Genomic DNA, 27,747 nt, shown 5'->3' with positions numbered 1-27,747 from the left:
TTAGAGGCAGAGACACATTGTTACTGCTTCCTGCCCGTTTGTCATTGACTGTTTTTAATACAATATTCTTCCAATACTCGGTTATTTAATCTCCACAGTCTCGCCCACTCTCCTCCGTCCTCTGTTATAATTAGTTGTGTAAACATAAAAACAATTCCAACCTGTGCAATACCGCAGAATTTGGTTTCGATCCAACACCAAGTCATACTAGAGCCAGAATCAAGATGATCAATACCAATCCCGATATGTTTTATCATTAGAATTATCTGTTTCATTAGGGAGGAGCCATTTATTATAATCTGGTCAATGCATCATTTATTTCTCTGAATATATTTTCATCACCACCAAATTGTAGCGCATTGCCTGTATGTGGCTGTGGGGCCAGCCGGAGTTTCATCCGACAGTGATAATGTTTGGGATCTTTAAAGGTCAATCCTTTGTTTGGTTACACGTACACTCACATGAACCCACTGAACCACCAGAACAAATACTGAGGCAAGAATCAGGGCAACAAAGCAAGCATTTCAGTGTAATGGAAGTACAACGTAAAGTTTCACAAAACAAAAGAAAATACTCTTTACAGGCAAGTACCAATATTCAAAAGCAAGTATCAATAATATTTGCCAAAAGAAATCACCACTTTTCAGCAGTAAACAATGAAAGAAATTCATTTTTTTTAAGTTCAGTTTCAAACCCTCTTTCCAAACAAATCAATTAAGGATCTCTATTAATATAAAAAATATACATAAACATAAATATTTACTGTTCCTGTAAATCACTTAATCAGATGTTGAAATACCAGGCAGTTTGTAGGAGAAAGAATGTTCTGAACTAACGTGGGCCGGATCTGTTTTAGTGGTTGAGAACCTGTTGACCCTAAAGACATTTTCTTTTTTAAAAGCTTTTCCTGGTGAAGAAGAACTTGGCCTGATCAGAGCTCTGACCTCAGCTCCACCGAACACCACCGCTGACTGTAAGCCCGGCCTTATCGTCCAAATATCGGTGCCAAATCTCACTAATGCTGGCCAAGAGCAAATCCCCGCAGCCAGCTTCCAAAATCTGATGGAAAGTCTGGAACCAGAAGAGCGGAGGCTGTTACAGCAGCACACTGATGCCCGAGGTTTAGGAATAGGAACCACGTATTGGGTGTAATGTTTGGTGTCCACATACTTTTGTTGATTTGGTGTACATTCAAAAGTGGCCTCATTCGACCGTAATGATTTGTATCACCCTCCATTAAACCGCCCACTCTCTTTCATTTTTCTCTCACCAGCTCTTCATCCTCTCTCCTCTTTTTTTTTTTTCCTCTTACTTCTCTTTTCATTTCTCTCCGTCTCTCCCACTATGTTCTTTCTTTCTCTCCCTGTCGCTCCTGCTCTCCCTCTCTTATCCCTCCCCCATCTGTGGGAAGCCGCGGTTATGCGCATGTCGCCGATGAGTCAATTTGTGGAGGCAGTGCACACACACGCGCACACACACACATGTCCTGTCTCCCACGAAGGCATCTGTTTCAGTCTGTCTCTCTGTGAGATGCAGCACCAACAGAGGAGAGAGGGGGAGACAAACGGAGGGAGGGAGGAAGAAGAGAAGAGGGAGGGTTGAGAAAACAGAGGAGAGAGGACAGAGACGCAGAGCAGAGAGGAAGAGGACAGAGAAGGACTGAAATCATTATTTTTTGAAAAAGAGTGAAGAGAAAGGGAAGACAAGTCCAAATAAGACGGGAGGAAATCTGAAGAGGATGCTGCTGCAGCCGAGCGTCTCTGCCTGACTTCTGGGGAGTTTGGGCTCGGACATGACAGAGATGCAGCATCCAAGTGTCTGAGCATCTTCCAGGTTGTGTGTGTGTGTGTGTGCGTGAAGCCATGGCGAGTGCTCAGCCGGGGGTCCATGCATTGAAACTCCAGCCTCCCTCCGTCTCTAACACGCTGAGGAATGGAAGCAACTTCATTAAATGGGACGAGGTAAGGAGACTGATTTTCATTCATTACAACAACAGAAGCGCAAGACAAAGATCTTTGGGTTCATTTGTATTATTCTTTTCTTATACAAACATATTGGTGCAATGTCAGAATGGCATCATCATGCCCACTTGAATCGAATCCAGTGGAATTGAATTGGAGTGAGAGAAGAGGAGGAAATGTGCCATGTTGTCAGATGTGTTTACTATTCATTTGTTGATTGAGCTTTGGCAGTAAGTACCTGTGGATTAGACGCCAGCAAGACAGACAGGAGAGTGACAGTGTGTGTGTGTGTGAGAGAGAGACGCCATTGTGGTTAGCTTCTTTATTGCCACCTGTTGGTGTGGAAGCCATTAGTATGCATTGACTGTGTGTGTGTGTGTGTGTGTGTGTGTGTGTGTGTGTGTGTGTGTGTGTGTGTGTGCACGCACTTAAATATATATAAAACACATACATGCAGAACTCTTCCAATGCTGTCACATGCACAGTCAAACACACAATTGAAGGTATTTGTGTGTGTGTGTGTGTGTGTGTGTGTGTTGGTATGCTGAAGTACGGAGCCCTGACAATGAGAAACATGCTGTCCGGTTGCCATGGTAACTGGGATGGCTACCACCACCTAAACAGATCTGATGTGTGTGAGAAAGAATTGAGTGTGTGTGTGTGTGTGTGTGTGTGTGTGTGTGTGTGTGTGTGTGTGAATCAATGCATTGAGCCATATGATATCATGAATCATACTTACGGAAGAAGTAATCCAATATACTGTTCAATCTAGTCACCGTGTGTGTGTGCGTGGATATTTGAACATGTCGAGCTCGGCTTTATGAAAAATAGAATCGGTTTCTATGCCAACAAGTGACAACCAGGGATCCTGTGAACCGTCTTCTGAGCTTCTTCTTCTAGTTCGTACTCTTTTGAATGCGCGACGCACTATTTATGAGGAAACAGAACTTCACCAGCACCGACATCTTTACGAATATTTCAGCAGGCTGTTCCCCCACAAGAGATCCTGCCTAAAAGCGGCGCTCTCTCATGTGCCTTTTTTTTCACAGTTATTCTTCTAATTTCTATTCAATCTCAGAGTTAATTTGAAAAACTCCTTTTTCTGCACACAGTAAAAACTGTGAGATCTTCCTTAAAGCTCAAATCTGTAATGCTTATGTGTTCCAGCAGCTTAACACATTAAAACATGTTTATATTCACAGCCAAAACAGAAAGTAGAGTTTTATTGCACCATGAAAAACAGAGGTGAGGAGGTCCAAAGAGACTTTGTCAACATTGTTTTCTGTTAATCATGACAACACTATTGCCATAACCTTAACAAAGTAGTAGGATTACCTTCAGTGATATTCATTTGTCATGAGAATAACCTCTCCCTAACCTCAGTCCGTTACTTTAATAATTAATAGGACTCAACCATAAGCTCAGAGGATCAGAAAGATGTTCTAGAAATGACCTATTTAGATATTTATTTTGTTGATATTGTATATGCACTGTAATTGTAAAACAAAAATGCATGCAAGATATGGAACAAGCTACCTTTAGATATTAGAGGAGCCAGCTCACTAAATATTGTTTTGACTCTCATAAGGCCTGGAACTCTTTGTATGCACTTGCTTTGTACTTGTGCATCGCTTGTTTGCTTCGTTCTGTTTTGAGCACAGATCAGCTCCTTCCTGGATGGATCCTCTTCTGTAGCCCTGAATCTAATAAACACAATGTTTGTTTTGATTGATTCTATGCAGCTTAAGTTGATCATTTGGAGGTATAATTGTCACATATTGTCCTATCACACGAAGCCTTGTTAACTTTAATCTTTGAAGTTATTTAACTCTAAAGTTTTGAGTCCAAAGAGTTTCCACCCGTCTCTCTAAAGTTAAGTAACTTCTATCCAACCTCTGGCTTTAAGTAAAGCTGTCTAAACCATCACAACAAAACACTTCAAGCTGAACACAGTGGACTTTTCACTAAACTTCACAAAAAGATGCGTCTTTGCTCCATCGTGTGTTTATTTATTTGTTGTTTAAAGTAACTTAATTCTAAGTCTTAATTCTTGCCTTTTTGTCATTATTTAATTCCAACTTCAATTTGGCTGCAAGCGTAAAGGCAGAATGAGTCGGATTTGTCGGTTGCAGTTTGTGAACACAACATATTTGAAGTTGTCCCCCTTCTCATCGAGGGTTTGGTGCCAACGGGTGAAAGTCAAACCACAGGTTCAGTCTCGTTTAGAAACGAGCTTCTGTGTCCGTGGCTGCACATCGACTGAGCAAAGTATATTGTTTCCCCCTGAAGGCTACGCTTCATATAAAATGCAAAAGCTTTTCTGCACTGACCGATTCCACCTGGAACCAATTACATGTCATGTAACTGTCATGGCGGGTTACTATGGCCACAGGGACAATAGAACTTTAGTTTGGTTAAAAATCCCTCAATGTTCCCCGTTTAATGAGCACATTTAAAAGTTGAGAGAGCCCATCCATTGTGAGAGGACAGAGTAGTACTTTCTATGGGCACTAATGTTTTTTTATATATATTGTGTGAATTTTAAGTGCAGGAAATGTTTTCCATTTGAAAGCTGCTTGCTGTTGTGGTGATGTTTTCATCACTGGTTCCCTGTGTTTCTCTTTAGGATCTGTCCACCGTGACCCCAGTGACTCTACACGTGGATCCACATGGGTTTTACCTCTACTGGACCGACCAAAACAAGGTGCAGCACACAGACACTGAACTGTCTTAAACTGCCTTCACCTGGAGGCCGATATTCTCAACTAGCCAGATGATAAAAAAACGACATTTAGTGAAGTGATTAAGTCCAAATTTGACTCGTGAAAATTCAGGTCTGAGTAGTCAAGTGTTTAAATTTGGTCTTCTGTCTGACACAGTTCTGAGTCAAAGACTAATTACAGTTTAGTTGAAATATACCTTTAATCTTACCCTTTTATTTTATGCACTCCTCCACAAAAATAATTGACACTTGAAGAGTGCAGGTTGCTACTTCAGTCTGACAAATATCCTCTGAATAGTTTTCCATTTTAATATTTAAACTAATTAAATATTAGTTGAAATGGCTTTTAATTTCCTTTGTGGCCAAAGGTACTCATGTCAACACTTGCTTACATTAAGCTAACGCTAACTCTTACCGGTGAAAAAGATTTAATTATTAAACTGACTACAAACCAACTTTAAAAATGGATGTGAACACAGATTCTCTTTTATTCCCGTTATAAGTGTGGAAACAAAATGCGCTGATATAATCAAATGTGAAAACGGGACAATCTCAATATCATTTTGTTTAATTAAACTATAAAACTTACTAGCAGATAAGTTTATAGCTTGTGCATAAATAATGTAATAGAGGTTTGTACTATGAATGTAAATGTGCCATAGATAAACATATACAGGAACTGTTCAGATATACCACAGTGAAAAGCTGCAGCAACAAGTTTATATTGCAAAGAGCAAAACCATATCAACAGCATCTGATCATTGATTGTCACAAACACTCCTACACACACACACACACACACACACACACACACACACACACCTCCAGGTGGGCTTAAATCCTTAACAGGAAACAGGATGAGGCATTTAGCTCCAGCTGACTGTGTGTTTGTTTGTGTGTTTTCATTAGGAGACAGAGTTGTTGGATCTGACCATCGTAAAAGATGTCAGAACGGGGAGAAGCACCAAAACACCCAAGGTACCGTCACCTGATCACCTGCTGTTTGAATCTGTCACTTCTTGTGTACCTCGTAGTATTCATATCATATTATATACTATCATATGTGTTATTGAATGATCTCTTTAGGTGTGTTGTTTGAAAAGGACTCTATAGAAAACAAAGAATAGGATATATATTGTTCAGTGGCAGCCATACTAACACCACTATCCAGCTGACTGCTGTTTTAAAACGATTCTCAATCATGATCACAGTGGCTGCCGCTCAAATTTCCAATTATCGTCTCCCACTGTTCCTTTCACTACCTCCGCATTCATTTTGTCATCCAGAAATTGATGTTCATGTGGTGACGTCGCAGAAGAAAAGCTCCTCAAAAGCTGGAGGATTCCTCCTCACTCAGACTTGTCAGTTTGGGCAGAGGAGGGTATTAAGCGTGCTGTGATCACACCCACATTCTGAAAGAAAGATAAGATAAAACACTGCCGTGGATTATATGGTGTGTATATGTTGTCTTAATTCCAGTACAGAACGAAAACAAGTCAAAGTAGTTGGAATTATTTCCACAAATACAAAGGCAGGCTTACAGTAACACATCATTGACATTGATATTCATGGAATTATATATATTTTATGATATATCGTTGGATAAAAGGTGCCTGAGATTGTTTTGTACATTCATAACTAAATAAATGTTGTGTATTGAGCATAATGGATAGTGCAGGGCCAACACTATGTGTGCACATTGGCAGTTTTCCACATGTAATGGCACATGCCAACTTAAACTGACAGCCTCTTCAGCCAAGAAGCAAAATACCACGTGTAGCATTAGCATCGTAAGACAACATATTCATCACATATGTTTCAGATGCCTTTTCAAGACTGGGTTATCTCCCACATAAACCCTAACAGACAGCAGATTCTAATTATTTTATGTTTAACCACCTGATATTTCACAGATTTTTGTTTGTTGTTGTCGTCATCCGTCTCCTCTGTGCACGTCCAGCGTGGCCTTCTGTTTTTTAGCCGACGGCTTTGTTATTCTGTGTCGTCCAATAGGAGGCCAAGCTGCGGGAGCTGCTGGATGTGGGGAACCTGGTTGGCCGGCTCGAGAACCGCATGGTCACAGTGGTTACGGCCTCAGACCTTGTCAACGTCAACCAGCTGAACTTCATCGCTTCACAGGAGGACGAAGCCAAGGTGTGAAACTCACGACAGTGATGATGTCGGGGTACTGATGATGATGATGATGATGATGATGATGATGATGATGATGATGATGATGATGGAGTGTCTGATTTTGGTAGGTGTGGTGTGAGGAACTGTTTTCTCTGTCTTCCAACCTGCTAAGCCTCAATCTCAACAGAGACCACAGTCTGTTGAAAGCGTGAGTAAACACACACACACACACACACACACACACACACTTTATCTTCAGTCTATTTACTTGTACTGTCTGAGTATCCAAAGCCTCATATGCCATCTTCCTCTGTCCCGCATCCACCGTCGTCCTGCTGCCTGAAATACTCACTAGATGTAGATTAAATGTGTGTTAATCCGCCGCCGAAAATAATGCCCAGTAAATGCACAATTTCCTCCTGTTTTAGTAGCGTTTGCTGAAAACTGCAATGCCCAGCTGGTGAGGAAAGTATTTTCTTCAACAATAAAGCTAAATATTCAGACGGAACAAAACAACCTGGACTAATGCATTGTTGGTAATGATCGTTTTAATCGGAGCATCATTCGTTAATCTTAAAGTCTTTACTCACCTGGGGCGTTTTATCGATACATTTTTCGAAGTGTTGATTTTGTCATGAGTACTTTCACACTGAACGTGAATAGCGGCAAAGAAGCGACATTTCACATTGGGAATAAAGGCATCAACCAATCAAGTTGTTCCGAACGTGTTGAGTTACGTCTTTAAGCGGAGGCTCAGTACTCCCGAACCAATGCTGCAAACTTTATTAGTCCTTTCGTTCTTACCTTTCACAATAAAAGTCCTAGACATATAATATTCAGAGAGGAGTATTTTGCATTTTCGTGTTGTTTATTCATCATGTCCCTGACGTATAAAAGCATTTAATTGGACCTTTTGTTTTTATCTTATATATACTCGTCAAGTTACTTCAGATTTTAAGTAAATTTGGATCATGGTTTAGGATTAAGATGCTGTAGTTTACATCAGATTACAGGTAAAGTGTCCCAGAATACTCCTACTGTGACATTCTGTATGTCGACAAGGTGTCTGAAATGAAAAGAAGTCATATTTAGTTGTTCAAGGCTGATGGTTTCAACATTGGTCATATGTTTAAAAAAAGTATAAAGTCATATAAATATCCCATTTTCTTATGAAAACGTTGCTAAACGACTGTTGCTTTCTACTTTGATGAAATCTGCATGGACCAAATTCTCTCAAACGACTTTTTAGCATCCAGCATTAGCGGCACAGACGATATTCTGCTTGAAGCGTTTTTTCAGATTTGTGATCACAATGATTGAGATCTGTTTGTGACCTCCATCAGAAGATTAAACAACGTTGCTTAGTATCAAATACAAATATCACTTCAGAGTTTTGGTAAGACGAACAATGCTGTACCTATTCTTCAAGGTAAAGGACACCAAAAGGATGTCTTACCCTGCAGACAGCCATTTGATGAAATCAATGAAGTCTACATTCACGATAATTCTGCACTTGGATCAGAAAACGTTGTAACATTCAGCTCTGAACTTGTGTGCTCTCTTTGTTTCAGGTACGTCAGGTTAACTCTCCATCCGAACGCAGAGGGGAGGATTCCTGTCAAGAAGTGAGCTCCCTGATTATCATTACCTTCCTAATCTTTAATCAATGGCTCTGTGTTAATGTTGAGGCACATGTTACAGTAGATGGTCTAGAAGATGTGAGAAAATAGCCCGAGGAAATCTGTAGAGACGCGCACAAACTGAAACTTTGCTCTTTCCTGTCCCTTGCTTCCAAAAATACACCTAATTCCATGTGCACTTGGGAAAGCAAAAACAGGGACAGGATTCGTGAAGGTGCTTAATTCAGCACTGACCTGGTAATCAACCGCTGCCAGAGCATGAGATGGGATAATTTCCTTCAGTTATGGAGGAAAGCTGTACTTTAGAAGCAAAGCGGCTGCAGAATTAAGGTCAGCTGATATATCTTGGAAGTCGAGGGGAAGTTCTTAAGAACGCCAGGATGGTTTCGACAGTTCGGGGAGTTGAAGGAGAGAGTTTTGGGGATGTTGAGAAGACTTCCATGTTGTCATCGTAAAACATTTGTTTAAAAGTGACATTTTGAGAGAGCAGGAGGCTCGTGGGGTAAGTTGAGTACAAGTGGGGGAGTTAGAGGAGTACATTTTGGGGTGGTTAATTAGAGGGAGGAGATATTTTAGGAAGTCAAAATGTACGTTTCGTATGAGTTGATAATGTTGTGATGTCACTGTCTGTTACAGCATTGTTCGACTGTTTTCGTCAGACAGAAAGAGAGTAGAGACTGCGCTGGAGAACTGCAGACTGCCCTACGGACGGGTAAACACTTCAAATAAGTTTGTGTTATTATTAGTGGCAGTAAACAGTAAATACACAAAGGAGTTCATAGTTTAACTATAAACTATGGATACATGCTTTCAAAAAGCCTTCCCTTTGGACACTCTTCAAACTCTGTCCTTCATTTTTCTCCATTTTCTATTTGGTGTCGAAGCTTCTATCTGATGCTTTTTGTCCAGAATGAGTTAGTGCATGGAGGGCCGGAACGAGCTCAAATATCTGGGTCATCAAATTTTCGAAGCGACCAGTGAAAAGCAGAAAAGTCTGATTCCCTGCTCACGCTGAGTCTCACATTTAATATTCCTGTGAGCACAGAACGCTTCATTTAAACGGAGGAGAGTTGGGGAAATAAATCAAAGATGGAGGAGGAACGTTTGATTATTTTCATGGTATAAAAATATTTTACAGAAAGTAGGAAGAGGAGACGTTGGAAGCTGACACACTGTCTTTGACACCGGCAGTTTCCGTTCTTGCTAATTAAAAAATGTGCTTGTGCTAATGTCCGTGTCCTACATATCTGACAGGGTGACAGTATCAAACTGGAGGACTTAACGCTGGAAGTTTACAGGAGCTTTTTGGACAGTCTATGTCCTCGTCCTGAGCTTAGCAACATCTTCAAACTGCAGTAAGTATTTAGAAAATCTCCATGTCTACAGCTACAGTCACTGACCTCTGATCAGCTCAAAGACTTAATGTTAAACAAGCTGCTCTGCTTTTTTTATTTTTTATAAAGTGCGTTGTTATTTGCTTCGGGCCAATTTCTTTGATATGAGAAGGATGATGAATAATGATTCATCTTCTGTCCCACTTGTACACAGAGAGGGATTAAAGAGAGGAGCTGTGTCTTTATCTTTGGAGCGGTAATCACAGTATTAGCTCTTATTATGCTCAGCGAATTATTGATTAATCAATCGATTATTTTCAATTAATTAGTCTATTAAATGTCAAAACATACGTCCTTAGAGCTCAGTACTCATCTTTTGCTTCATCGGTTTGACTAAAACCAGTTTAAACACACAAAGGGATTCAGTTTATGCTGATTAGAGATTAAAAAAACCTGCAAATCCTTCCAACGACGACATGTTTCAGCTCTAATTCAAACAACAACATCTTTATTCCCTCTAATGAACGAGGTCCATTTATTTATCAAAACATGTGTATCAGCTTCACTGCCCTTAGCTTGCACTAATCTCTATACATGTAGTTTAATTAACGAAGAAAGAAATAACACGTGGACATATTGCAACTGTACTGGATCTCTATATGTTCCAGTAGCTTTGAAAGGATCGTGTCAGATGTTTCGTAGACTTCCTGCTGTACCCTGTGACCCCTCTGTTCTGTAGAGGATGGGGCGACGGAACGCTGTCACTCGATCAGATGACAGAGTTCATCAACAACAAGCAGAGAGACCCGAGGCTGAATGAAATCCTCTACCCGCCTCTTCGTCCTGCACAGACACTCGCTCTGATGGAGAGGTACCAAGACGACCAGGCACAGCTGAAGCAAGGTGCACACACACACACACACACACACACACACACACACACACACACTGTCTGGAGGATATTTGCTATTTTTCCACTGTATTCTTAAATAACTTGATGCCATTAGCTAGTCAGCTGCGTTTGCCAGCAACTTGTACTGTTCTACATGCGTTGGTACCAAAATACTCTTCCAACCCGCCCACACACCCACAGAGGGTAACCTGCTCAAATAAGCTTGAGGTGCTCACATTTGTGTCGGATCCTGCCAGAAGAAAAATTGGCAACAACTTGAAATCCTTCACCACGTCTTTCATGATTTTTATTTTTGTACTATCTGTGAAATAGAATAGATATATTTTTGCACATTAATAATGAAGTCGAAATGAAGCTGGCAAAGATTGTTAGAAACTACTTTGGAACAAATCTGGTTTAGGAAATGCCTCGTAGTGGTAATTTAGGAGATAGAATAGTATCTCCACAAAATGATTTCACTGTTGAACCATAAGTGTTGATGGAAATGTTTGTACTAGGCATGAAGACAGTCAAGAAGAACCACTCCGTTGCTCATCTGTTGCAAGGATCTTAGTGTATTATAGGTCCTGTAGTTGTAAGAAATTATAATATTTTGTATTATGCATTGTAATTACTGTTATAATGCATTGTTTTCTTTGAGTAAAGTGAAATTAAAACACACAAAACACGTTTTAAATCTAATTTTTACTTTACGTAAAGCAAGAAACGACCACTTACAGTAACTTATACTCTCATTATACAACATTATAAATGATTATTATAATGCATAATAAAACGTATGTAGGAATTATAACACACTATAAAGATGTAAGTGAGTGACCAGCAATTACAAAGTAATATGATACCTGACCTTATAAGTCATCATAAAAAGCTTTATAATGTGTTGTGATTATTGTTGTAAAGCATTATGGATGTTTATGAATGCTTGTAACTAATTATACAGTGCTTAATTATAATTATAACAAGTTATGAGTATGTGTATAATGCATTATAGACCTGAGCATTATAGAAAGTCTTTCTCCCCTTTATGTCCTGATAATGTGTGTTTGTTACGTAGGCGTCATCACTCTCCAGGCGTTGTCCAGTTATCTGTCCAGTGACGAGAACGGAGTCATCCCACCAGAAAAACTGGATCAGTCTGAAGACATGAGCTACCCGCTGTCTCACTACATCATCAACTCATCACATAACACCTACCTGACAGGTACACACTCACACACACACACACACAAAGCCCGTTCCACTTGTCCAAGGATTTGTGAACGGACGGTTGAAGACATACATCCAAGAAAATGAAATGTGGGCAGACAGCAGTCTGAACCGCTTTTTATGAATTTAGTTAATTTCATTTATTATTATTTATTATTTGTTGAGACGAGATGACAGTTTGAATTCTGTAAATACTGTAAAAGCTGTCAGGGGAACATAAAGCTCCACTCTGTGAGCCATTATAGTCCTTCAGAGTGTCATTTAACTCAACAACATCGTAATAAAGGGACTTTATTAGTATCTGACTGGAGATCAGCTTAGAAAGAGAGGTTGGGGTTGTGCCCTTTTCGGATGGTGAAAACACACTTCTTCTGTCCAGCATAAAAGTGTTTATACTCCCTGACAATGTGGACCAGAGGCAGCCCTGCAGTTACATCCGTCATAATGTCTTACTTGTGTTTCAGCGGGCCAGCTGGCGGGGAGCTCCTCGGTGGAGATGTACAGGCAGGTTCTTCTGGCCGGGTGCCGCTGTGTGGAGTTAGACGTGTGGAAAGGACGAACTGCTGAGGAGGAACCCGTCATCACACACGGGTTCACCATGACGTCGGAAATCCCATTCAAGGTTTGTGTGTGTGTGCACGTTGTAGTGTCAAAAGTCCTTCATGCTTCCTGTTAATGTGTAGTCAATTTAGCAGCTTGTTGCCCATTGAACATGTTTTAGACCATTTTAGGTTAGTTGCTCACATGGACAACTTATCCATTGATTTCCAAAACAAAGCACACATTTCATCCAAATAACTATCAGAAACCTTTGTAGTATGCATTTGTTTTTTCTTCTTCCTACTCACACTCATCATCTCACAACCCTCCAGATTTATCTAGTGACCCCTTGAAGGGAGCTCGACCCCTAGGTTGGGAATCACTGCAATAAAGTTGCTAAGAGTTTCAGGCTCCAGGGATCTTGATTGCACATCTTCCCCATCTTTTTCTCCCCTCATTTAATCTCGCTTCTGTCAATTCTAACAAAGGCATAAAACTCCTAAAACAAAGAATCACCGGCCATCTGGCACAGATCGTCTGTTGTTCAAGAGCTCGAAATGAAGTACTGTCGAAAGGCAGACTGAAAACGTACACTTACTTAGTTCTGAGATTTGTTTGCGTGAAATGTTTTTTATAAATGCTCTGCTGTGCTCTTTCCTGTCTGCTGCTTTTCTTGGTACAGATGTCATTTTTATTTTTTTTGTATTTTCCAGGAAGTGATCGAAGCTATTGCAGAATGTGCCTTCAAGACGTCACCTTTCCCCGTCATACTCTCCTTTGAAAACCACGTGGACTCGTAAGAATCTCTGTCCTTATTGATTGATTTATGTGATCCATATAGATGGATTACAATGTAACATGTTTATCTATCTATCTATCTATCTATCTATCTATCTATCTATCAGTTTGAAGCAGCAGGCAAAAATGGCTGAATATTGTCAATCTATTTTCGGAGATGCTCTGTTGATTGACCCTCTGGACAAATACCCTGTAAGTAACACACACACACACACACACACACACACACACACACACACACACACACACACAGGACAAATGTTATATTAAACATTTAATAACTGCTGAACAATTGCTAATTGTGTGTCCTTAGCTTGGGTTGCACATTTCTTATTCATTCTGTCTCTCTTAGCCAAAGGTTTACATGCTTTCATGTATGTTTGGAGTATATTACTGGAGTGAACATATTTTATTTACTTTTGATATTTCAGTTAACCAGCAGATAGTAGCTTGAAGCAAAGTGCACAGTTTGTAAGTCGTTAGCAGCTGCTGCTAGTTTGTGCTAGCCAGCTGTCACCATGTGGGATGTAACGTGAGCTCGATTGAGCTGATTGAGTTTTAATTTATCTATTTATAGTCATTCTTTATTGTAAAACATGTCCTTTGTATATTACTTGCTCACTTTAAATCCTAAATTTGCACACAGCCCACACTGTCGGCTCAAATTTTTCAAGTACCTTTCCCCGCCAGATAACTAACTCACTATGGCACGTTTCACACTGTATGTAGTCGACAAATCTGGATTTATTTGGCAAATTAATGTGTTATGTCTGCTTATGATATGGTAAAAGGTTTGTTTCTATCTGCATATCACATGGAAAATACAACCTGAGCAGATTACCCCGATATGTCATTTTAATCCCCTATTAATTCCCGTTAATTCCCATTGAAATTATCCACCTTTGAATATTCCTGGAATATTGCAACCCTGTTCTAAGCAACAGCGATCGATTGTGCTCTCATCTCCGTCGTGTGTTTGTAGCTGGAGTCTGGCGTCCCCCTGCCCAGTCCTCAGGAGCTGATGGGCAAAATTCTCATCAAGAACAAGAAATCCCACAAACCCTCCAATAGCACGGACACCAAAAGACTGACGGACCAACCTGCCAATCAGAGCAACGAACCAGTGTCTCCTAGCAACATCACGGGAGGTAAGACACAAAGACAAAAGGACTTTTTTTTTTCAGCCTAGAAATCATGTGAAATGTTTTCAGCTGTGACACACTGACAGTCTTTGCATGAAAACACATAACAGGCCGTAATGACTGGTGGTTTCTCAGGCTACAGGAACTGATGGCTGGACAATATTGTTACCAAAGAGCATTCAGGCTTTCATGTAGAAGCACTCATTGTTTTTTTGTGTGGATCTTTAGAGCTATGTCTACACGCAGCGGACACGTATGTCCTCGCAAATATGAGTCACCACCAAATTAGCTCCAGTTTGAAAAGGTACAACGATGGCGCTGAAGCTCCAGCTCTGCCACCGAGGATTTGCATACAGAGATTCAGACAGCCGAGTTTATTTTTGCATATTTATTGAACAAATCAAAGGAGAGAGAGACAAGAATAATTTCGAGAAAGAGGTCGAAATGTCACACGCTTATTCAAAAGAACGGCAGTTACCGAGTTTTCTGACTGCATCTTATAAAAACATGTTTTCAATTGAAGTTAAACCATGAAAATCACCAAAAATCGAATGCTATAATTATTGTACAAAATAAGTTCCTGGATTCAGAGGTCTCCTCAGAAGTGCCTTTGTCAGAGGACACGCATACTGCCCGTCATGACTTAGGCCAAAGTGACAACCCCGCTCCTTCTGCTCACACTGGTGTCTTTGGTTTTCTTCTGCAGTTCATTGCACCTCATCAGGGATGTCTCAGTAATGAGCAGGACATCCCAGAAGAGGTCGGAAGCTCAGAACAGCAATTAGACAGCAGTGTAGGAGGAAATTAGGTAGCCTTATTGACACGTCTGGTGGTGTGTGACATCGTGAAAACAGGTCTGGGGCCGAGAGCCCAGTCGTACACAAAGAGCAGACTAGTCGCCGCGCTGAAGTACGTACTCATACGCCGGCCATGACCCAGTCGGTGAACGCTTGAGTGGGCTGAATAATCACCCGTAGAGCAGTTAAAGCAGTGGGTTGTTTACAGAACCACAGGCATCTGTTTGGTTTGTATTCTGATGTTTGGTGTATTTTCTACTTGCAATCGTAGCACAGATTTTGAGTTTGTCTGTATTACTCAGATATCCTACATACATCTCTCCTGTTGGTTCATTGTTGGTTTGATTTTAATGTCTGCCTGAAGAAGAAATCATGCATACTGACAGAAGGTTTCACATGTTTCTACAGAGGAAATATTTAACCAGTTTCAGGGCTCGACAGTAAGGGTTGCCATTGTCATTGCCGGGATGACGTTTAGTCGTCTCGTTTAGACACTTGTTAGCAACCGTCCTTTTTAAAACACGTGAAAGTTTCAAAATCCACATGATTGGTATTTACTGATGTATTTTATATTGTACATTAACATTAAAATCTCAAAAAACACATTGACTTCGAGACGAGGGAACGTACATTTAAAAATACAAACACATGTACAGGTTTTAGGACTCATTCCTGCAGCATTCTGTTGCTGTTTAGAGTCTGGATGATAATCTAAAACACATTTGATCAGCTGTTTACTTGCTCCTACATTTTCTCATAGTTTTTATTTCTGATTCCCCAGCTTTAGGCTTCCTCTCAAGTGTTTATCTGATTGGTGTTTTATGTACAGTGAGTGAGTTCAAACCTTGTATTCCGACTTGTAATCAGTTATCTTGTGTACACAGCGTCAGCTGAACACGCAGGGTCAGATTTCTTTTACTGCTCTTTGATGCTTGGAAAGCAGAAGAAGGGTGAAGAGACGATGGGGATGAAGAATTGTTTAACTTTAATTTTAACAGAGATCGAGGCTGAGAGTGAGGAAGAGGATGATGACGAAGATGATGATGGTAAAAAGGTCAGTGGTGACGTCACACAAAGCGGAGGGGCGGTCGCCCACGCTGCTGTCGCCATTTGTTTATGTTTACAAGTGCTTCATTGTTTTGTTTATTCTTTATGCCATTGTCATTGTTAATCTTTTATGTCCCTTGATGTTATTGTCGGAAACAGTAGCTGTCATCTGTGCTTTGTTTCTGCTGTTGTCTCTGCAGTGCGTTGCTGTCATTGCTTATTCTTACTGTGTATTGTTGTTGCTATCTTGTTTTCTTGTGCTGAGTGTTCGCAGTGGGCCTGAGTTTCAGTCACACAAGCGATGATGGCTCACTGTTTACTGGTTTAATCTGAGGCCAATTATTGTGTCATGATGTTTAAAAAATGATGACAATTGTTGCAGCCATCGTCCTTTTTTACTCCACATATTCTTTCCTTGTCAAAACGTGGAGCCTACTTTACCCACAATGCAACTCGACCACAGACAGTTAGGTCAGAGGTTTAGCTGCATTATGCCAGTGGCGCATGAGGAGCGGGCTACAGAGGTCTGGTTAGCTCACTTCTGTCTAACTCCAGGTTGTAGTTTTTTCTTGTCTTCAGCCCCAACTGATGCTGACTCAAGTGACATCACACAAGGCAATTTATCAGATTACTACAGTATGCAGTAGTGCTCCACAAGACCGACGCAAACACAGATTTTGATGTGTTAAATTGGCAGAGTTCCCCTTTAAGTTAAAAAAAAAAACGAAGACACAATCTGGTTAAACACAGAAGCAAACTGCTTGTAAAGAATGTCTCTTGTGTTTACACACAATCCACCGTAGAGAAGAAAAGGACGAAAACAAATGCAAACAATAACAAGAAAACTAGGCCTGCCGTGAGGTCTTGTTATGAGAGGTCACATTGTGTGTCTGTGTGTCTGCGCGTGTGTGTGTGTGTATTTGTTTCTGAAAGTGTGTGTGAATGTCATGTTGTTTCGTTGGTATTACTTCTCACTGATGCTGCTGCTTTTTGTCACTAAGTGCTGGAAACTCCTGACTGCAGTTTGTTGGAGTACAAAACCAAAACAATGAAAAATGTGTTTCTGTTAAACCTGTTCCTCTGTTCCTTCCCAACATTTGTCCAGTACATGTTTTGTGGAAATAATGCAGCCATCAGACCATTAAACCGCTGCTTTTAACATGTGAAACTTTACCCTTAACCTGTATTCCTGTTGTTATTTGTTTCAGGGCTCAGCGGAGCGGGAGGCTGTGGCTACAGAGGAAATGTCGACTCTGGTAAACTACGTCCAGCCAACCAAGTTCAACTCCTTCGAAGCATCCAAGAGTAAGAAAAGCGGATCAGAACACGACACTTTGATACACACTCTCATTGGGCCTCGTGCAGCAACATTTTCCTAAATTTCATTTTATACTTTCTCTTAATATTCTGTGAAAAGAAAAAAAATAGGTCAACTCCAAAAGTGAGTCATTCCCCAGAGCCCCCCCCCCCCCCCCCACATGTTAAAATGTCCAACTTTACAGTAGAAATCAACACGTCTACAGCCTGGTAAACAAAAACAGTTTTGGTGTCTGTAGTTAATATCGAGAATTTTGAATAACTCATCCATTTAAATTATATTGAGGCTTAAACTTAGGCATAACTGAGGGCCTTGCCGCTTTGAGTGACAGGTGGGTTCTGTAGCAGGTCGCTAGCTGCTAGCCGTCTCCTCAGCGTCACTGAGCTCCACCGACGGTCCACCTCTTTAGCTTTTTTCGGATCAGCCGGAGTCAGGCACACTCTCACAACTCTTCAGAAAACCTACGCGTGACATCACAGAAACTACGCTCATATTTCAAACAGTCTGTTTGTTTTTTATCAAATTATGGACACAAACTAAAATTTGTTTTGATATTACTTTCTGCATGAGGCCCAAAGTTAGATATTTCTCTCTCTGCAAGACAATTCTTGGAACAGTACTCCCACAAAAGCTGCTAAATCCTTCAATTTCATTTCATGCCTCACTTCTCTTTATACACGGATCAACATTTCACGTCTTAGAGGATATTCTTTGATTAAAATGTACAATGATTGAGCAGCTGTTCCTCTATCGCTGGTCTTACTGTTTCTTGAAAATGTAATTTTGACCTTTATCGTGTTTTAACACGAGGCGTGCAAAGTTTGGCTCATTGCTTTAAAAAAAGCATAAAAATGACAGAAATGCAGAAAATGTTGCTGAAAATGTCTCTGTGTGTGTGTGTGTGTGTGTGTGTGTGTGTGTGTGTGTGTGTGTTTCTGTGTGTGTGTAGAGGCAGCCCGCTGTTACCACATGTCCTCTTTCGTGGAGACCAAAGCTCTGGAGCACCTCACAAAGTCACCAGTGGAGTTTGTGGAGTATCCTTGGCAACGGTTACCGCAGCTACACCACACCATGGCAACCATGGCTTCTCTACTTTCTGTTCCTTTTCCTCTTCTGATGCTTTTTCTTTTTGTACAAACCTCCAAAAATGTGTCTCCGGCACTCAGTTTTAATACGAATTTTAGTTACAGCAGTTCTCTCTGTGAAAGTCTCTCTACCAGTGTGTTCCAGGCATAAACATTTAAATTCAATATGTATGATGTAATAATGAAACACATGTATGAGCAGTAGTAATATCTATACTAAGACATATTAGAAATGTACATTTTTTTTAATGATTCTTTGAAATACAACAGTGTCTTTGGCAGATGTTGCAGAACAGGTTAGAAAATGATTTAACCGACTCTATAATTGTTCTTAACCTCACATTAACCAGATACAATAAGTCACAGTTGAGTCGTATTTATCCAAAAGGAACCAGAGTCGACTCGTCCAACTTCATGCCGCAACTCTTCTGGAACGCTGGCTGTCAACTGGTGGCTCTCAACTACCAAACTATAGGTGAGTAGGAGTATATGAGCGTCGACATTTTCTGCAGCAGAGCAGTGATTCTAAACCTTTTCTTAAAGGCTGTAAGCAGTTCAACCACAGTGTGATTGTAGAGGGTTCAAGAGCTGATATTATCCACTGATTCACAAGAAAAGAAGACAGCTTCTAATATTATAACGGAAATGTGTTTTCCTTTCTTGTTAGTCATCTCGTGACCCTCAGATTTATTTGTCAATGCCTAGAAGGGGGCCTGACCTCTGGTTGGGATCTAATAAGTAATGCCTAATGTTACCTCTGTCACATAGGACTCTTCTGGATAATTCAGTGCAAAAAGTGTTATGTTCGGGCCGGTGGTTATAAATATTGAAACACTTGCCATGATCACGACCGGTTCTTTGCAATCACTGCACCATAGTGGCTGAATTGACCCTGAAAGAATAATGAATATTCATATTTCATATTTAATGAATTCAAAGTGTCAAAGCTCTGATTTCGAGCAGCCATTAGTGGCATGGTAATATTATTCCAGTGACTGGATGTTCTTTGCTCATTTGGACCCATAATTGATGCGTCTCTTATTTATTCTTGTAATTGCATCAATCAAAGGTCTTTCATTCAGTGTCAGGACATTCAGTGCTCTGTAGCTCACAAAAACGTTTACGTACCTTTCCTTTTCTTTAACCAATGAACCAGAATTGGTTTATCTCAGTTGTGAATTGCTTGTACCCGAAACTTAAAATGTAACTTTTTTGTTCCAGATTTGTCCATGCAGCTGAACCTCTTCATGTTCGAGTACAACGGTCGGTGTGGCTACAGACTGAAGCCGGAGTTCATGAGACGACCGGACAAACACTTTGACCCGTTCACAGAAAACACGGTGGACGGCATCGTAGCCAACACCCTCTCTGTGAAGGTACAACGGCACAACCTTCCTTTAGTTACAGCCCTGACAATGTTTATGTGATTGCAGCATCTTACAACCTATGCTTGTGTACAATTCTTTATATTCATTGCGTTATATATTATGTAAACTGTCCTTCCTGTAGTATATTTATTCGCTGACACACGTTTGTATCTGTCTGTTTCCACGTCTCTGTGTATTTCAGGTGATTTCAGGCCAGTTTCTGACTGAGCGGCGGGTGGGTGTGTATGTGGAGGTGGACATGTTTGGACTTCCTGCGGACACCAGGAGGAAAGCGCTGAAGACCAAAACCTCTCACAACAACAACTCCGTCAACCCAGTGTGGGACGAAGAGCCGATCGTCTTCAAGAAGGTGAGAAGAATGTGTGTTGAGTGATTCATCTAATCTCATGCCACCGCTGTCTAATCAAACGGTGTGACGACTTTCTGACAGGTGATTCTTCCAACTCTGGCCTCTCTGAGAATCGCTGCTTTTGAGGAAGGAGGGAAGTTTATTGGTCATCGGATTATTCCAGTTTCTGCCATAAGACCAGGTAGTTATTTTAGTCACATTCTTTTCTGTCTTGTGTGAATGCAGCTCTATGCTAGAAAACTAAACAGACATTAATGGTTTAAAACTGTCAAGACTTTCCTGAACTGGAGTTGTGATAAATTGTATTATCTCAACTTCATTGTCTTTTGCCTTTAATGCCGGTGTACACTCAAAATACACTGATGTATAAGTCACATTATTCAGAAAGTACCAGTCTTTCTGACTTACCTTACCTCCAAGCTTTCAATAACCCTTTCAAATGGTTTGCACAGACATACTGCTCATTTGGAAAATGTCATTCAACGCTTTAAATGAAATTATTTTAATATGTCTTTCTATTTTTGTCGTTGCACGTCTGATGACTGCGTCTCTCTCTGTCTGTCTGTCTCCTAACTGCCAGATTCGTACATTATTGCTGTTCACCCCAAATGATGTAACATCAGACTCTGTGTTGGTGACTGTTTCCTGTAGGTTATCGTTACATCAGCTTGAGGAATGAGAAGAACCAGCCTCTGATTCTACCAGCTGTGTTTGTCCACATCGAGGTCAAAGATTACGTCCCAGACACCTTTGCAGGTTCGACATATTTACGTGTTTACAAACACATGTTTACCTGCTGAAGAAGCGACAGAATAATCTTCACAACAGCTTTCCTGAGCACATTCATGATCCCAATAGAAGATACCTTTCCTGGTTTTAATGACTCCATCCTAGATATTTAAAACATGACACAATGCAAATACTTAATAATAATAATAATATGGGGTGTAATGTTGCAGCATCAAGGGAGATTTTAGAGCAGTGTTGGAAGTGGTACTCAAATCTTTAAATTAAGCAAAACCAAGTAAAAGTCCTGCATTCAAAACTCTACTTGAGTAAAAGTACACAGTATTAGTATTAAAGTACACTTGAAGCTATGATAATTAATCATGCATTAATGTCACTTTAATTGTTGTACCCCCAGATGTGATCGAGGCTTTGTCCAACCCTATTCGATACGTCAACCTCCTGGAGCAGAGGTCCAAACAGCTGGCGGCTCTGACTCTGGAGGACGTAGAGGAGGACACGCAGACCGAGGTCAGCCCTGTCTCTGCTGTTTTCCTCCCTCTTTGTCCCGAAAGCAGAACATCTGGTTGTAATTCTGATTGTGTGTTGTTGTTGTTCAGGATGAGGCAGACAGCGGTGCAGAGCGTAAGAACGACCTGAAATCAGCTCCACTGGAGAACGGGCTCAGCCCCGCCTCCGGCCCTGCGGGCCACGCGCCCATCGCCACAACGCCCAAAGCTTCAGCAGCCAATCACCAAGCGGCTGCGACAGGTAACATCCACCTGCAAACAAAGGAGCGTGTAAAGTACATGTTAAAGTTACTACGAGGAATTATTTTGTGTTCATTTTGGCGGCCCCTGTGGACAAAAGCGGAAGTGTTTCCATGAGCACCGATGACAGGCTTATGTAGGTCATATATAGGCATCAGTATTACATTGAGTCTGTTTCATAACCAGTTAAAAGTTCCTCGTAGTAACTTAAAATATGCTCATATTGATCATTTTAGCTATAGTGCTAAAAGTCCTGTTCATCTTATCGTTGTTATTGATGTTGGTTGTGTCTTCTCTGCATTCTAGAGGCAGCCAAACCAGCTGCAAAGAGTGAAGACCTGGTTTTAAGTGTTTTGATAGGTCAGTACTTTCATGCCGACTTGTAATGAGTTTTTAAAAATCCCAGGTATGCGTTCAATCAATTATTATTACTTAAATAAAACTAAATATATGTCAAAATATAGTAAAGACAACTAAACTAAACGACTAAACAGCAAAAATAACATCTAAATTGCTGACGTATATAATGTAGTGTAGTATATGGCATACAAGCCTTTAAGATATGGTCTGTACTTGTGTTTGAGGAACGTGGGGTTAATATGTACTGGTGTTACAGTCATGTATATATTATCAAAAATCCTACTAAAGTACTGTATTCTTCTTGTAGCAGAACATCTTGCAAAGACTGACTAAATATGCTGTCTGATCATTGGTGTTAACAGACGTCCCAGTGTGCGCCATCGAGAGTCTGCAGCAGTCAAAGGTTTACCAGAAGGAGCAGAGACGTCAGTTTAAAGAGCTGAAGGAGTTGGTGAGGAGGCACCAGAAGAAAACCTCCGAGCTCCTCCGAGAGTTCAACAACAAGTACAAGAAGGTGGCCAGGCAGTGCAGCAAGAGCAGGTATACACACAAAATGTCCTCTCCTCATCTCATTACTTTAATATCGAGCCGGCGTGTTGTTTTTAGTACAAGTTACTGTGTTTTTTTGTACAATGCACTCATTTATTTATGTGCATACGTTCATCAGGGCTTCGCGTTCGGACAGCGAGAAAGACGAGCGCCTCCAGCAGCTGAAAGACGAGCAGCAGCAGCAGCTTCTGGCTCTGAGGCAGGAACAGTACTACAGTCAGAAGTATCTACAGAGAGAGCACATTAAAATGGTAAAGTCTCACAAGACCAACTGCTACTGCTGACTCCAACCCTTTCTCTAAAGTTTTGGGTTATCTATATTTGGATTAACTAAATTAAAGCTCCCTTTCTGTTGCAGGAGGTTTCTTAAACACAGTTTAAAATACAACCCCTCCAAAAAATACAATACATAAGTGTCTTTGAATGATGGAAATAACAGAACATAAAAAAAAATTCTTAAGAAAAAAGATATCAATGCAGTAATTATGTTCCAGAGAGCCTGTGTTAGATTGGCTCATTATGCTTCGAACATGAATGTAAAATATAAACGGTTGTTTGTGCTTCCTCCAGCTGACAGAGCGACTGAGCAGTCTGGCTGAGGAGAGTCACAACACCCAGATGAAGAAACTCAAAGACATCTGTGACAAGTGAGTTACAAATGTGGGACTTAAATGACACTTATTGGAGTGTTTAGTTAAACGAAGAATGACATTGTTAAGAGCTGCTTTCATTTGAGACGTATAGCTTGAAGAACGTTCCCCTCTGAGCTGTTCCAGGCAACTTAAATATCTGCAGAGTATCTCGTCATGCTCACAGATAATATCAGATACCATCAAAGAAAAGTAGGCCGTTAATTTAGCAGTAGAAACACATCCAATACATTATCACGTTTCACGTATTTATAGTTATAGCTGCTACTCAAACAGCTCTTCAGAGAGGATTTAAAGTTTCCATTAATCGACTTTAGACCTGCAGGTAAACCGTTCCACATAACTGCTGCTCAATATAAAAACAAACTCTTCTACATGCAGTTTTTGATTCAGCGTGGCACAGAATCAGTGGAGCTCCCTCTAGTGGGATAACTGTGGACATCACTAACCCGAGAAGAATACAGAAATGAATATTTGGGTTCAAATGTTTGTGTATCTGAGGCTCGAGGGAGAGAAGATGAGCAGGGAGAAGATGTGTTTGGGCACAGATTTTGAGAATCAACCTAACTAGTTTGTTTTGAGGGGTCTGTAAGTGGATATTCTAGCAAGAAATGTGTTTTTTTGATTGAACTTTGAGAGAATGTTTAATGCATCACACTCTCCAGGCTGGTTTTTTTGGTCTAATTTACCCCTTAAGTAAGTAAGAACATCTTTTAAAGTCAGGCAGTGAGCATCGTTTGTCTAATTTGCATTTTTTAACAACTTCATCAGTTAATTTTTCTCATCGAACCCCTCCCACTATGAGCTCTCATGTTTTTCCTGCTGCCGTAGGGAGAAAAAAGAGTTGAAGAGGCAGATGGATCGAAGGAGAACAGAGAAGATCAACCAAGCGAAGACCAAAGAGAAACATCTGGCTGAAGAGTACGATCCATAAACACACATATCCACCCTAGATTCCCGCTGTAGCTCTTTTATCTACTTCATGCTCTGATCCGTGCAGATGGTCTTGTCAGAAGAGAAGGAAAAAAAAAGTAACTCAAACTGTGACTGTGTGTTCCCAGGGAGAAGATGGAGATCAATAAGTCCTACGTCAATGAAGTTGTCCATAACATAAAACGGGTGAGAGGAGGAAGAAGAATCTGGGTTACAGGGTTTATTTTCATTGGTTGTTCTATAGTCTGGAGAAACTGCCGAGACAATGATGAAAGTTTTATGTTAGCAGCACTAACTCTCTGCCTATAGCTGTATCCCCGTCTCTCTGCTATCATGAAACGCTGTCTGTCTGTCTGTCTGTCTCCAGCTTGAGGAGACTCAGACAAAGCGCCATGATCAGCTGGTGGAGCAGCACAACGAGATGCTGCAGGAGATACAAGACCAGAAACCAAAGGTAAAAATACAAATAGTCTCTCTCCCATAATCGCCTGTTTTTGTTCATTATGAAACGTATTTCTTGTCTTGTCCCAGTAAAAAAGCACCTCCTACCACTTCACGCTTGAATGCTCCACACAGCAAGAAAAAAAAAGGTCTCGTTCACGAGGCTCCAGGCTGCTGCTGCTGTCTGTGGCTCCACACCCACACAGTTTAGGATCGGTACTGACGTCAGCACGGGGCGTTTGAGTGATGCAACGTGCCCTCTGGCAGCCATCTTGGTGCTGCTCAGCTGTTGGCAGTAATGGCTGACAACAGCTGGTTGCATTTCTTAATGTGCAACCCGTCTGTCTCAACAGCAGGCAAATAAATAATGTGCATTTCTGCATTGTTTTTGACTTGAGTCATTACCAAGGTATTTCACTGATTCTGTGTATTTGTAATAATTTTGCAGCAGTAGCTCATCGTGGTATCTGCTGAAGGAATCAGTCCAAAAGCCATCTGTCAATCTATGTCCATTTAATTCTCATGTGTTCCTCCAGCTGCAAGGAGCCGTGGAGGCCGAGTTTCAGGAGAAGTTCCAGTGTTTGCCCGGAGAGATTCAAGACTTCCTGCAGGACAGTAAGACGGAGGTCAGAGGTCACAGCAGGTCCCGACCATCGACCCCACACGAACCTCTGTCAGAGGAGGACTGAGGAGGAGGAAGAAGAAGAAGAATATGTGTCTAGGAGTGACGAAGAAGAGGCAGAGCGGAGTGAATCAAGAAAAGGATCAAAACACAAGGAAGTAAGAGAGGGAACGTTGATGGAAGGGTAGAAGAGCGGAGATCTCCAGATCATGAAGACTGTTAGGTTTCTTTTTATTTGGAAGAATGCTTTAATGATTTATTTTTAAATTCCATTCAAGCATGCACTTTGCTGTACTTCGGCATTTAATCAGAACCCATTTAGTCTTATTTACCGCCATGTGTTAATTTACCAGACGACTGAAACCCAACAGTTTGTACTGCATGACAAGCCTATCTATCTATCTATCTATCTATCTATCTATCTATCTATCTATCTATCTATCTATCTACCTACCTATCTATCTATCTATCTATCTATCTACCTACCTACCTACCTACCTACCTATCTATCTATCTATCTATCTATCTATCTATCTATCTATCTATCTACCTATCTATCTATCTATCTATCTATCTATCTATCTATCTACCTACCTATCTATCTATCTATCTATCTATCTATCTATCTATCTATCTATCTATCTATCTATCTATCTATCTATCTATCTATCTATCTATCTATCTACCTATCTATCTATCTATCTATCTATCTATCTATCTATCTACCTATCTATCTCTCTCTCTATCTATCTATCTATCTATCTACCTATCTATCTATCTATCTATCTATCTATCTGTCTATCTATCTACCTATCTATCTATCTATCTACCTATCTATCTATCTATCTATCTATCTACCTGTCTATCTATCTCACTATAAATATATCTATCCATCTATCATTATAGTCAACAATTGCAATAATATCTATGCTTAGAAAGAGCAGCTGGTTGTTTTACTTTGCTCAAGGGCACTTCGGTGGTGTTAATGAGTCACATCTTGCTCGTCTAAAATTGAGAAAATACGATAAGAAATGATGTTGCATACTATAACAACACAGGATGATGTGCACAGCAGCACAACATAACACACACACACACACACACAGACCACAGCATAATGTGAATACAGTCATGGTTTTATGTTTCATCAATGCATCTAATGTCATGTAATATTTCAAGAGCATATTATCGGACCATTTTGGATTTTATTAATTGTTTTCCTACGGGTGATCATCCCTAGACCTTAACAGGTTTGAAACTCATATTCAGAATATGAATGAGTATGTTGACACACTCTGAATTAGTTAAATAATTTAACGATCACATTTAACTGAATGTGATTGCAGAGGACAAAGACACCGGCACAGTCAATATCTGTCATTTGTATTTTACACTGTTTATGCTAAACTGCCACTGGATCATTTATTGAGTCCTCAAATTGTTTGATTATGCAATTATTTATTTATTTCATGAGATTCTGGGAGAAAAAATGTATTTCAAGGTTAAGTTGTTAAAATATATATAATAGCATGACTGGACTTTTTTATGGACTTTCACTTCAATAATGTTTAAGGGAAGGAAGAGGATTTGCACAGAAGGATTAAGGGATAAGTACAACGTTCTCGCGGATTCACCTGTTTTCGACAGATGATCAGTTGTCAGTCGCAGCGACGTCCGGTCGGTACACGAGTCGACCGGCAGTTGGACGTCCTGCTAGATGTGGAAGAGCCTCAAAGTCTGCTGCCACTGCATGATTTATCTGTTTAGATGTGAAAGTTGTTTTAACACAGTTATCTAACTGATGATCCATTTAGTTGTTTATTTATTGTTATTTTCATGATAATTAAGGATCAAGAACAGGAATCATCAAAGTCTACCTTTTTTTGTAAAAATGAACGGAGCCCGTCACTCTTTTGTGCAGTGATCTTCCAGAAAATATTAGTTGGAGAAATGTTTTCATGTTTTGCATTTTCCTCTGGACTAAAGCTTCAGCTGTGTTCAACAACCCTTTTTGCCGGGAACCGCTTCTTCACATTTAAGCCGCTGTTTATTCAGATTGAACAGCTTTGACCTCGGCCTGTATCTGACCTCATAAAGGTAGGTACACCGCAGGTTTAACGACAATATTTTAGACTCAGCTGCTTTCATTAACGTGCCACGTAAAACTGATCTGTTAAAAACATGTTCAAGTCTGCAAAGTGGTTCTCCAACAAAACGCCTTGTTGAACGCACCCCTGCTTTACTGATTAAACTGGGCATGCTTTATTGTCTTGGATTTCTCCACCAGTTGAATTGTTTCTTGGTTTCACTGAATGTTATT

The 27,747-nt window shown here is 40.5% G+C and overlaps 1 protein-coding gene across 1 annotated transcript; it reads left to right on the top strand.

Annotated features, from left to right (window-relative positions):
* Positions 1-1,862: 1,862 nt before the first annotated feature.
* On the top strand, positions 1,863-25,494 carry LOC142964051 (1-phosphatidylinositol 4,5-bisphosphate phosphodiesterase beta-1-like). Its single transcript, XM_076104171.1, has 32 exons — positions 1,863-1,961; positions 4,588-4,665; positions 5,593-5,661; positions 6,697-6,837; positions 6,945-7,024; positions 8,388-8,441; positions 9,093-9,168; positions 9,711-9,811; positions 10,530-10,693; positions 11,761-11,907; positions 12,377-12,534; positions 13,166-13,248; positions 13,358-13,442; positions 14,233-14,398; positions 16,188-16,243; positions 17,445-17,541; positions 18,504-18,588; positions 18,990-19,114; positions 19,861-20,015; positions 20,209-20,376; positions 20,458-20,557; positions 21,028-21,132; positions 21,521-21,633; positions 21,723-21,873; positions 22,179-22,232; positions 22,595-22,772; positions 22,900-23,032; positions 23,352-23,428; positions 24,263-24,352; positions 24,493-24,550; positions 24,732-24,818; positions 25,342-25,494. Exons 1-32 carry the CDS (start codon positions 1,863-1,865, stop codon positions 25,492-25,494), a joined length of 3,486 nt encoding a protein of 1,161 aa, XP_075960286.1.
* The last annotated feature ends 2,253 nt before the right edge of the window (positions 25,495-27,747 follow it).

The sequence above is a fragment of the Anarhichas minor genome, unplaced genomic scaffold, assembly GCF_050575085.1.
Source record: "Anarhichas minor isolate MPS153535 unplaced genomic scaffold, ASM5057508v1 ptg000029l, whole genome shotgun sequence".
NCBI lineage: Eukaryota > Metazoa > Chordata > Actinopteri > Perciformes > Anarhichadidae > Anarhichas > Anarhichas minor.
This window is presented reverse-complemented; position numbering and strand designations above follow the sequence as displayed.